The sequence below is a fragment of the Cucurbita pepo genome, chromosome 2, assembly GCF_057944985.1.
Source record: "Cucurbita pepo subsp. pepo isolate OVF chromosome 2, ASM5794498v1, whole genome shotgun sequence".
Taxonomy (NCBI): Eukaryota; Viridiplantae; Streptophyta; class Magnoliopsida; order Cucurbitales; family Cucurbitaceae; genus Cucurbita; species Cucurbita pepo.
In genome coordinates this window covers 702,327-714,858 of record NC_141799.1, presented here as the reverse complement: position 1 = coordinate 714,858, position 12,532 = coordinate 702,327, and the positions used below count along the sequence as shown (strand labels likewise).

General features: G+C 34.1%; 1 protein-coding gene and 1 long non-coding RNA gene across 3 annotated transcripts; one reads left to right on the top strand and one right to left on the bottom strand.

Annotated features, from left to right (window-relative positions):
- Nucleotides 1-3,151: 3,151 nt before the first annotated feature.
- Nucleotides 3,152-5,414, bottom strand: LOC111789176 (uncharacterized). Its single transcript, XR_015419792.1, has 4 exons — nucleotides 5,163-5,414; nucleotides 4,454-4,673; nucleotides 3,956-4,174; nucleotides 3,152-3,651 (listed from the first exon to the last, which is right to left on the bottom strand). It is a non-coding gene; the product is annotated as an uncharacterized LOC111789176 (long non-coding RNA).
- Nucleotides 5,415-6,177: 763 nt separating this feature from the next.
- LOC111788664 (COP9 signalosome complex subunit 4) lies at nucleotides 6,178-12,283 on the top strand. 2 transcript variants are annotated; one of them, XR_002814196.2, is made up of 14 exons: nucleotides 6,178-6,491; nucleotides 6,604-6,755; nucleotides 7,205-7,308; nucleotides 7,413-7,473; nucleotides 8,487-8,579; nucleotides 8,676-8,776; nucleotides 10,011-10,119; nucleotides 10,214-10,258; nucleotides 10,396-10,464; nucleotides 10,550-10,641; nucleotides 10,730-10,772; nucleotides 11,625-11,754; nucleotides 11,829-11,888; nucleotides 12,109-12,283. XR_002814196.2 is itself a non-coding variant. In XM_023669090.2 (14 exons), exons 1-14 carry the CDS (start codon nucleotides 6,362-6,364, stop codon nucleotides 12,181-12,183), a joined length of 1,194 nt encoding a protein of 397 aa, XP_023524858.2. In that variant the 5' UTR covers nucleotides 6,189-6,361; the 3' UTR covers nucleotides 12,184-12,283. The 2 variants fall into 2 exon arrangements, 1 of the variants encoding a protein (XP_023524858.2); XM_023669090.2 differs by having other exon boundaries at nucleotides 6,189-6,491; nucleotides 11,625-11,684.
- The last annotated feature ends 249 nt before the right edge of the window (nucleotides 12,284-12,532 follow it).

Sequence of the window (12,532 nt, the reverse complement as noted above, 5' to 3'; positions counted from 1 at the left end):
AATTTATTAAATAATAATAATTTTAATATTTACCAATTAAATTACTAAAATTATTATTATTATTAAAAAAAAAAGGGCCGGAGGGAAGGATGGTGGCAATGACGTAAATATCATGAAGTCGGGGGCTATTTGGGACAGAGTAAAGGTGTTTTTTAAAGTGAAGTACGGATAGAATACGAGCTAACACTACAGAGAGCACTCACTCACTCTACACGTGCTTGAAATTCGTGTCCACGGGGCTATGAGCAAGGGTCGAGACCACGGGGCTATGGTGGGGACGAGCGCAGTGGAACGTTCAGATTATGATGCAACGTAGATGTACGATCGTTCAAATCACAGGGGCGGTTCCATTTTGAAGGTCGTGCTTTCGGTTGTAGGGTAAAGAATGTGTTTAAAAAGGGCAAGGATTGTTTTGTCCTTTTGTGTCTCTGAGGACTCCAATATCCAATATCCAATATCCAATATGGACAAAGGCCACCTGCCTTTTTCAAATATTTAAATCATTACCACTTCTGCCCTTTTTCTCTCCGCCGCCCCCGCGTTCGGCTGCCGGCGGTCTCTCTCTCTCTCTCTCTCTTTATTTTATTATTTTATTTTTTTATGGCGGTGAAAATATCCATATTTTAATACTAATAAAAATATAGACATGAAAATAATTTTATTGTTATTTTAATTTTTTTTTACAAAATATTGGTTAAAAATTAAAATCTTATTTCTAGCCCAATGTAAAAAGGATTTGAGCAAAGAACATGAGGCTATAGGCGTGCAACTATAGACAACATAGTTAGACAAACATGACCGCGACACGAGGGATATTTTAATTTACCTTTATTTTGTGTTTTTTTTTTTTTTGGTGAATTTTTTTTGGTTTTAATTGGTAAAATGATTTGAAAATGGTGGTACTTTTGAACCATGTTCCGTGAGCCTTTTTGCTTCTTCAATAATGGTTAAAGAATCGGGGTTGAGTGGAGGGTAGAAAATTGGGTAAAATTCTAGAATTTTGTGCACTTTTAAGTTTTGTTATAAAAATAAGAATTTAGATTACCCAGTTTCATGTCATCGATGCTTTATCTAAATTATTATGATGTGACAGAAAATTAGTAAATATCATCTATTAAAAGGGTCAATAATTGAGGCTTCATACAAAAATAATATATATGACATTATTGAAAATAAAAATTTGAAATAATTGTGGATTTTAATTTAAATAAGTGTGTTTTATAACATATACTGGTAGTTGTAAAACTAAGTATTAGGTTAAATGATTTATAATAAATTAATTTTAACACGTTTTGTATAATTATTACTTTAGAATATCATATAATTATAATATATTGTATTGTATAATAATATCTTAATTTAAAAATAAATAAATAACCAATCTGAGACAATATATTAATGCTTCAATTTTTTATAATTCTTCAAATTACAAATTTAAATGATGGGGACTTATATTTATTAAAATAATGTCTCGTAGACCTATAACTATGGTAAAATCTAATTAAAAAAGATTAGAATTTTAAAATTATCTATTAAATTATATGAATCAAACTTATCATTTAATCTAAAAATTATACTAACATGAAAATGCTTATTCTATATGAAATTTATTAATATTGATTTTGTTGATGAATTTGTAGTGGAAGTATAAACTGAGTATCCAATGTGGAATTTGTCATTTGTAAGTATGAACACATCGATTTTAAATTCAACAAGATTTTACACGTTGATTATTTTATTATGTTATCGTCGCCGTTTATAATTGAAAAATAATTATCCTAATATAATTATAATTTATTCACGTGGACCAACTTGTGAGTTCAGATTTCATAAGAATAGAGACAAAATTTGACCCATTTTCTATGCTTTTTTTTATTTAGTTGAGATTAGGCACGCATAGACGTAGTCATCACTAATATTCAAATTTATTTTTTATACTAACTTTAACTGTTTCTACTACTAATTTATTGTTAGCTTTTTTATAAATAAAAAAATAATCTTAAATTTGAAAGTATATTTTCTTAGATGAAAATTATGATTATTATTATTTTACCCATTTACCAAATTTCATAAAAATAAAAAATAAAAAAAAGTTCAAAATACCTATAAAATTAATTTTAAAATTTATTAAAAGCATAAAGATCGAGATTAGAGACCAAAATAATATTTTAACCTACAAATTTAATAGTTGTAAATAAAGTATGTAACGTTCAATAATGAGTTAGGCACGATTTGGAATTGTGAATAAAAAAATCTTGTCTACTTGGTTAGGCAATCAAAAGTGGTGTTGATAATTATTTAAAAGCACTAAAAAGTAACATCAGAAAGAACTGGTTTCAAATACACTAATAGAAAAAGTACTTGAAAGAAAGAAAGAAGAAGAAAAAAACACATGAAATTTAAAACTAAAAAGGTTCACATTTTGAGGCTCTAAATTCTAATGGGGCCTAGCTCAACATTGACTACACAAAAATAAACAGCTGTAGGGGATGAGGAGTAGCACAATTGCAAAAGGCAAGAAGAGCAAAAGATGCACAAGTAATCATCACCTATTCGATTTGTCAATTAGATATCTTTGATGGCTTGTGGGACTGAGAAAGATAGCCATAACTTCCAACTAAAAAAGCTTTCATCTTTCCATGCTCTTTACCTTCTTTTTTTCTTCTCATTTGTCATTATGGTGTTCATATAATGCATCTTACAGAGTCTAAGCCTATTCATGTAAAGGTCAATTATGTTACCAAGAGCTGAGAGAGTTTTGTCTATGAGAGGGAGGCTGATCAATTATTAATATTGACTACATTGTTCTTTTGTTGTTGTTGTTTTTTTTTTTAAGATAATTTTCTTTAGTGTTTTATATGCTTTATGAAATGTAAAATATTAATCATTTTAAGCCAGTTAATTGGCAACAGATAAGGCAGATGGTAGCTATGAACAGCTAACGACACTGCATGACATGTAGAATAAATGAAAATCTACCTATTTCTAACCAGGTCAGGAGGCCCAGGACCACTACTCTCCAGGCTCAACCGTGACAAAACCATCCCACATGGTGATGGAAGTTTATCTGGAAGGGAGAGACGAGCTTCATATTAGGTTTGGTTGATGATGATCTACCATTGAAGAGATTACTAGATTAAAGGAGAGGTCCAACAGGTAATCATATAGTTTATAATTCAATCCAAGAATATAGTTGCTTATTGCTGCTTTTCTTTTTTTGTTCACGACTAAACTGGACAATTGTCTAATCCTACTACATTTAGTTGCCAAAAAATGTATAAGGTTTCTCACATCGGTTGAAAAGGAGAACGAAACATTTTTTATAAGGGTGTGGAAACCTCTCATTAATAGACGTGTTTTAAAACCTTGAGGAGAAGCCCATAAGGAAAAGCCCAAAGAAGACAATATCCGTTACCAGTGGACTTGGACTATTACAAGATGGAAACTAGCTAATGCCAGGCAAATTATTAATCGAGCAGGGAAAGTTGTGTAACCAGAGTCTGAGTTTGCAGTAGAATGAATAGAACAAACAAAAGCAAGATTGTGTCTCATACCAGAGTAGTATGTTGTCAATACACGAGCATCTGGAGCATAAGCACGAATCTCACTAGACATACTGCGAATAGAATCATAATGTTCCATATTCAATGGCTGCCATGGAAAGCTTGAAGTGGTCAGATTTTTGAAAGAATAGTAACAAACTGTAGTAAAATTCTGGGCAATCAGTCTAATAGATTTATCTGAAGAAATCATTCAAACTGATCATTTGATCACCGTACTACAGGCACTGAAATTCAATTCTAAACATATTCGACACTGATTTTTTTCAAATTCAACGACTATTTTTACAGTTAGAAGTTTTACAGATACAATATAATTGTTAGATCTCTAAAATGAATATTATTCCCAACATACTACAATAGTATAGCATGGGTATGTATTTTGGGTGACTGACCTCAATGATTATCCAACAACTAGCCTGCACACAACCACACCTGCACGCTTATTAGGGGAACAGCATATGAAACTTTGTTTGTCTAGTGACACTAACCGATCACCAGATGTGGAGCATAGATCACCAGAAAAAGCCTGCAAAATTCCAGCCATGCCAGAACCTCCCCAAGATAATTTTGGGCGCATAGCAATTTGAACACTTTCCCTCTCATTTCTCTAGCTGCCAAAAATTTATCTGCAAAGATGAGGCAGGTCTTGAAATTCCATGAATGATGCAAACAAAAGTCATCAAGAAAGAAAATTCCAAAGAACATACAAGTATTTAAACAATTGTCAGGTACAATCATTTGACAATATGTAAGCAAACAGGATATTCCTGGTTTCTCCGCATCAAGTTCGATTACTAGTTCCAGTTTTATTAGTTGGACTAATTAAGACATTATTCCGTGAATTAAGCTTGTTCATTAACCAATAAGCTGCAAATTATATACTATTTCGCATGTTCTAAACGCCTAGGCATTTCCTGAGGTCCAACGTTTTTTGTGCTTGGTATGCACCACACATCTACTAGCTCTGCCGTATTTAAGCTTCCATTATTCCATCCATAAGCAGTTCCTCCTTCAGCAATGCCCTCAACTCTGAAAGACTTCAGAAATCCTTCACAGAGTTCTCACGCAGGCAAAAACCAGATAACTCGAGAGCAACTGCAGAATCTGACGCTTTATATAATAGAAGGAAATCACTAATTAGATAGCAAGAGATCGAGAATTCCAGACGAAAAATAAATTCTACCATGCAATTATCCGAAATGAATATGAATTATACTCAGCGATGTGTTCGTATATCTACTAAATCTGCAATAAGCTGATGGTGAAGTTAACATTAACATGCACCGCTATCCGAAGCAATACGCAAGAGTAGATAAACCGCTTTATAAAATCAATCAATTGAGAGCACGAACTCAGTAATATATCCTAGTAAAGCATAAACAAACACATGAATGCCTAAACTCGCGGCAAAGAATCAATACTCCATACTACCGTATCAAAAGCAAAGGTCGACATCCTAATCCTACTTCTCGTCTCTATTTCCACCATTCTATAACTTCAATTTTGTCGAGATCAACGCGGATCATGAAACCGAAGGATTAAGGAAACCGTCGTAGATCATACTCGAGACCAAACGAAACCAATGGCGCCATTACTTACCGGTGTTGTCCATTTTCAGAGACGCCTGAGGTACAGAGCTTGCAGATTGAAGCGATTGTAAATCGTTTCCAGTTCAGTTTCGGATTATGGAGCGGAAAATCGTTTGACAGAGAAGATCGTGCTCCGAGACTGAAGAATGACTGCCTTGCCAATTACGGGAGGGAAAGTCGAAGAAGCGGGAAACTAGTACATCAAACTTCGCTTTGTGCCCATACTTCCATTACCTCGCGATCCAAATCGGCGATGAATTGAAATCGATATTGTCCGATTTACAAATGTATTTATTGTAATATTAAAAATATAATGCTCATGTTTGAGAACAAATTTCTTTAAATAATATATTAAAGTAATTGAGACATGGATTATCCTTGTGACCATTTATTTGTGGTCTAATATGAAATTGTAATTAAAACATAAAATAAATTAATAATCAACTATATTAATTAACATTTAATATAAATTAATATTAACTTCACTAACTAACTGAACTCCATTAAAAAAAATAATAATAATGAGCTCGTTGGGAAGAAAGGCGGAGCGCGGTCAATAAAGCACATGTAAGGCACAATCAGGTTGATCACGTAATGAATCTTTGTCTCTCTCTAGATATCTCAAGATGGAGAGAAATGTGAAAGTAATAACCTTATGTTATGATCGTGCCTCAACTTACAGCCTCAATGCTACCACTACTGTGCCGGATAAATGGAACCCTTCACGTTCAGTTCGAAGGGCGAAGAGATATCTCGACCCAACTATCATTATATCCTTGCAATCTAACTTCTCCGCCTTTTTCATTTCGCCCGTTGAATCTATCCCCTACTTTGTTTTTTCCGTGATGTTAGGTCCTACTTATGAAAGCCGATCAGACCCCTATCTAAATTAGGTTGAGATTCCATAACTCCTATTAGCTCGAACCTCGAACCTGGTGCTCACACACAGCTTGGGCGGAAAAAAAATCGTTCCCATCAAGATTACGAAATGACGAAATCCCCGTCATGTACACGTGCCGCTATATAATTGGCTGACAACCAACTATTCTTCATGCGCGCAGTAGAGAACGCTTGCGATCACGGATACCAAATAGAAGCAGTTCCCTCCATTGCAGGTGGCGGGATTGAGCCTGTGGAGGAGAGGGCTTTCCCGCGACCCAGGGTTTCTAGTCTCGAAGCAGAAGGAAGAAGGCGAAACAGTGAATTGCCATGGAGAGTGCCTTCGCTAGCGCCTCTGCTATCTCAGACCAGAGGCGGAAGATTGAACAGTATAAGCACATTCTGTATGATGTTTTGTCGTTGAACGATATAGTTCAAACCAAGAAGTTTATCGATCACAGTTAGCTGCCTTACTTTTTCTTTAATACGTTGAAGTTTCTCTCCCAACTCATTCGTTTCGTTATTTTACCGAGAAGTTAGGGCAAATCATCTTGACGATTCTTGATATGCAGTACTATCCGTCGAAGTCCCGCTTGTAGTATCGCGGAGGCTCTTGCAGATTCTAGCACAAGATTTGGGGAACTTGGAGGTGGCGGCTCAGAAAGAGATTGCCCATTACATCCTCGTTCTGATTCAACCGCGCGTCGTCTCTTTCGAGGAGCAGGTTTAACTCTGGCATTATTCTTTTATATGCTTTTGGAACGATGTTTCTCAATTATGGAATGACAACCAATCACATTGTCATTTCTCACTCAATTAAAATGGGAGCCTGGCCTTGTCATCCGTATTATGACCCTTCCAAATGGTGTTTATATTCTTGCTGTCTCAATTTTAATTATATCTGAAAGAAATAGAACCACGAGTGTTCTTTGGTTTACATTGGAATTGAATGCGTAAACCTATTTTCATTCTTCCATTAACGGAATGGAGGGGGACGTGTATAGTTATATTGAAATCAGCAATATCACTTATTCAAAATAAATACGTTTAATATCTGTTCGGTTCTTTTATTCTTCTCTCACAGTGCTCTGAGTGTGGTTAAAGGGCTGCAGTTTACTACTTCTTTTGGCTATGGATCCATAGACGAAGTAAATAATGTTCCGTGAGTTGCAGGTGTTGATTCTTCGGGAGAAGCTTGCTGAATTGTATGAAACAGAGCAACAATGGTCAAAAGCCGCTCGGATGCTCAGTGGCATCGATCTAGATTCCGGAATGAGGTATAACACCCATTTTTCCTTCAACTTCTTTTGTGAAAATAGGGTTATATATATTTTAAACTCTTGTCTCTTCAGTTACTATAATTCTTTATGGTCTCTGTCAGAGTGATTGACGAGTCTTACCGGTTGTCAAAATGTGTTCGAATTGCTCGTTTATACCTTGAGGTACAATTTATTTCTGTTATTGCAGTTTATCTTATGATGGCATTTATAACAAATGGCTATGTGTGAGTTGTGGCAATTTGCTATTACGTTGTATAAAAGCATTATATGAATATGGTGGAGGACATTTGATATGGTAATCCTAGCCAATTGGATCTAAGAACTCTCATAACTCATGGATAGGCAAACCCTAGATCCCGAATGCTAAAACTCCAAATTAAGTTGATTTCATTCCAAATGATTAGGAATTTGATCTAACAACCTTATTGAAGAATAAGACCTCTAGATTTAAATATCCAAGAACCCAAAAATGATTAGGAATCACCCCCAAAGAAAAGTAAGATTCAGATTACCTTGTTGATCAAATATTTTAAAGCAAGAACACTTGTTTGAAATTCAAATCACTCCACAAGCAAGATCGATCATGTCAAGCTTGAATGATTCTAAGCATGTTATCTGATCTAACATAGAATTGCAAATAAACTTAGCTTTTGGCTAAAAGAAAGTACGAAAGCTCTTTTTACTACATTTTTCCAAGTTTGGTTTACAAAGATAACATCACTTTATATAGCCTCAAAAGAAAACCCTTAACCTTCCATGAGGCATTTCAAGAGTTGTAACTTTCACTTTATGACCATAGTTAGACGCTATGTAAATATAACAGTAATTAGAAAGTCTTAAAGTATATTAATGAAACATCATAACTCTAGATTATTATCCACACTAAATTTGTAACCATCCAAGAATAGATGAAGCTTGATTTTTCTTTAATGTGGCATGAATTGCAACTTGAATTTATCTTGTGATAATTTGAACAACATTTTTCTTCATTTTTTCCTCGAGAGTTCATATTTTATGATTGAGATGTTTTGGTTCATATCGGTATTGGTGTTAGGTTGCATTGAATGAATGATATAATCTGCAAAATTGTTTAATGTTTATACTTACGTGGACAAGGAAGTTCATTTAGCCTTAGATACTTGAGCACTTGTATTGCTCAATTTCTTCTTTGACAGGATGATGATGCTGTTAACGCTGAGGCGTTTATTAATAAAGCTTCATTCTTGGTTAGCTATAGTCAGCATGAAGTCCTGAATTTACAGTACAAGGTTAGAAATGCTTTTTGTTTCTTGATGACATTAACTTAAGAATGGCATTATAGTTATTCTTCTGTCTTTTAATCCCCTCCTCCTTCATTGTCGCAGGTTTGCTATGCTAGGATCTTAGACTTGAAAAGGAAGTTCTTGGAAGCAGCACTGCGTTATTATGATATTTCTCAAATTGAAAAGAGACAAATAGGAGATGAGTATGTAAAATTTAAAATTATTTTTCATGGAATATAAATGTTGTTTAGATTTGTTAAACACCCATCATTGACTGATATACTGGTCTTTAGGACAACGATCTTAAGTATTTGCACCCTTTTTGAAAGTGTCTTTATTTTTACATTTCTTCCAGTTCTTAAGCATCAAGTCTCTGCATTCTTGACATTTTTTGTACTTTTGATCCACTTTAGAAATTGCCAGCTTGCATTTTATTAGGTTTGCTACTAATAAGCATTTTACATTTCTGTCTCCTTTGTAAATAGTTTCAAAAATATTAATTGACCAAAGTTAACATGAAGAGATTTGTTTTTTTTCCCCCTATATTCATGTCTTGATATGTCTCAAAGATTATCATTTTCACCTGTCCTTATAAGTTTACAGTGGAACTGCCAAATTGCGATGATACTGATATAATATTAATTGTGTTTGTTATCATGAACGTTGAACAATTTTGTGGACTTGGTCCGAAAATTTCATAAATTTATTGTGAAGATAGTCCACTTTTATTGATTTTCCTATAATATTTGATCCTTCTATACCTTATGCCTTCAACTATTTTTTTTAGAATTTATATCAGATAGTCTGCTTGGAGCTATTAACCTCAAACTTTACTGCCTTCTTTGCATGCACCCTCCCAACACCCCCCCCCCCCCCCCCCCCCCCCCCCCCCCCCCCGAATCTATTAAACAAGCTATGATTTTAAAAACTTGCTATTTTCAAAATTAAAAATTTTTAATTTTTTTCCCACTTACTTTTAATATCTGAATTTCAACACAATGCTATGATTTGTATACTACTGTTGAATTTAAAAACTTGCTATTTTCAAAATTAAAAATGTAAAATCATTTGTGTGATGTATTAAAGATAATGCTTATGCATGGGCGAAAGCAAACTGTATTATTATTATTATTATTTTATTTCCTTTCTGCAACTTTTTTTCTCAATGTATTGAACAATTTTGTGCCTTCATCGTAAAAGAAAGTCTCGTGCCTACGTACTTTTAATATATGGGTTTCAACACAATGCTATGATTTGTATTCTACTGTTGAATTTAGAAACTTACTATTTTCTAAATGAAAAATGTAAAATCATTCTTGGTGATGTTTAAAGATATTGCTTAGTAATTATTATTCTTTTTCGGCCACTGTCTTTTTAGTATAGTCATTATAGAGATGGATGTTGTTAGTTACTTTATTTATTTATTTTCTTTCACAGAGAGATCAACGAAGAAGCATTGGAACAAGCTTTATCTGCTGCAGTGACATGTACAATATTGGCTGCTGCTGGACCACAGCGATCTCGAGTTCTTGCCACATTATACAAGGTCATTCGATCTTTAATAATGGAATGTACTTATCATTTTGGAGGGGAGTGATTTTCAAAATATGTTTTCCCTAAATGTTGACATTTTGGCTTAGGATGAGCGTTGCTCAAAGTTAAAAATCTATCCAATCCTTCAAAAGGTTCCTCTCTCTCTCTCTCTCTCTCTCTCTCTCTCTCTCTCTCTCTCTCTCTCTCTCTCTCTCTCTCTCTCTCTCTCTCTCTCTCTCTCTCTCTCTCTGTTGAATTGACATTAATGAGAGTAAAATTGAACTATTAGGTTTACTTGGAGAGAATTTTGAGAAAGCCAGAAATTGATGCATTTGCCAAAGAGCTGAAGCCACATCAGGTTATTGTTTTTGCTCTCTACTTCTTTCTGGATTCTGCATTAAATTATTTATTAAAAACCTTTCTTTTTAACCTCACTTCAACAGCAAGCCCTTCTGCCAGATAATTTTACTGTGTTGGACCGTGCTATGATTGAGCATAATCTTCTCAGTGCAAGCAAACTTTACACAAATATAAGGTTGAATGTGTAAAACTGTAGTATACTTTCTCTTCCTTATTCTATTTCTGCTCGTTGTATTATTATGTTTTGGCTTTTCTTGTGGCAGCTTTGAAGAGTTGGGCACTTTGCTGGGCATTCCTTCTCGTAAGGTGTGATATATTTTATTATTCTTAACGCTTTGACAAAACTTCGTAAACCCCTTGCTAATGATCTTTAAATTAGTTTCTTACTGTCTGTTTGGGTAACAATTATCCTTCAATTACTACTTTTGTTTTTAATATAAAGAGGAGAGAGAGAATGGATCCTATCAGTAACCTACCAAAGCTCTCAATTACTCGAAACAACAGAAAGAAAGAAAAGGAATAACTATAAAACTCCTTTGAAAGAAGGTCCCAGCTAACCCTGTTTAAGGAAATACATTCCAAGAATACTAAAAAATCCTTCTCTTATTTTGAAGTACCCTATGATTCCGTTTAATTTATATCTTTATGCACGAACAAGATGCATGGTTGATCCACATTGCCTTTCAAATGATGTTAGGTGGCTCTTAGCTTTGGCTTTGTATTATGGCTCTTTTTGTGCTTTATAGTTATTGTTTATAATTATAAATTTATACTCTCTTTATAGTTATCTGTAATTGAGACTTGTGAACAACAAATAGTAGCATACAGGTCTTGATTTCAAAGGTTTGCCCAAGGATGGTCTACTTTAATTGTAAACAGCTTGGTTCATTGATAATGACAAAAAGTATAAAAGGGATCCCTTACAGATTCAAGCTAAGGAGCTCTCAAAATTTTACTCTCAAGACAAATAAGTTACAAAAGATGGATAGTTGCATCAAGGTCTAGTTAGAGAATGCCAAGTAGAGAGTGTACGTGTGTATTTGGTGGAGATAGAGAGAAATTGATTTGATATTTGCTGCCTCTGGTTTACAAGCAGATGCTCAATTTGGCTGGCTTATTTAAGTTCATTTCGCTTTCTAAATTTGACTCTGTTTTTAGGCTGAAAAGATAGCGTCAAGAATGATCTGCGAAGAGAGAATGAGGGGTTCAATTGACCAGGTTCTTTTTTCTCCTCCCCTCACTCAAAAAGGAGGTCGCATTCAGACTCCGATAAATGAATAAATTAAAAGTAAAATGATTTGTATTAACTAGACGTCAAAACATTTTTCATATATTATATTTACCTATAGAACTTCTAATCAGGTCGAAGCTGTTATTAATTTTGAGGACGATATTGAAGAGTTCCAGCAATGGGATGAACAGGTATTTTCAATGGATTTCATTTCTATCCATTTATTGCTCGTTTCTATTTGAAAGCTAAAAACTGGTTCACTTAAATTGCTTGGCATATGTTTTGGCCAAGTTTAGATATCTGCATTTATTATATTTAGAAGAAAAAAAATGATATGAAAGATGTATATATTTTATTATTTTCGTTTTTGATATGTGGATCCACTGTAATTATTTTATTTGATCTGTTCAGATTATTGGTCTCTGTCAAGCGCTGAACGACACCTTGGATGGCATGGCAAAAAAAGGTGTCCACCTTCCTGTCTGACCTTGTGCTGCTGCGAGTTCCAACTCAGTGATTTTGTGTAATATTTTAGAAAATTTTTATCTTTTAACCATAGTTTGAGGCTATTTTAGGTTTTTTTGGAGAGGTTGAAAGTTCCCATTCTTTTTAGCAGCGAGTCATTTTACTGTCATTGGTGTAAAGAAAAAAAAAAACAACTTTGAAAGAAAAGAGGGATAGGAATATGTAGAGAGAGGAGTTATGAAGGCAATGTATCAAAATTCGTAACTTCCTTAGAAAAGATAAAATGATGCTGTTAATGGGCCTCTGGGGAGGTCCACAATCACTGGATCTTAAACCAAATCTGCCTACGAAGTTCAAAGTTCATATATTT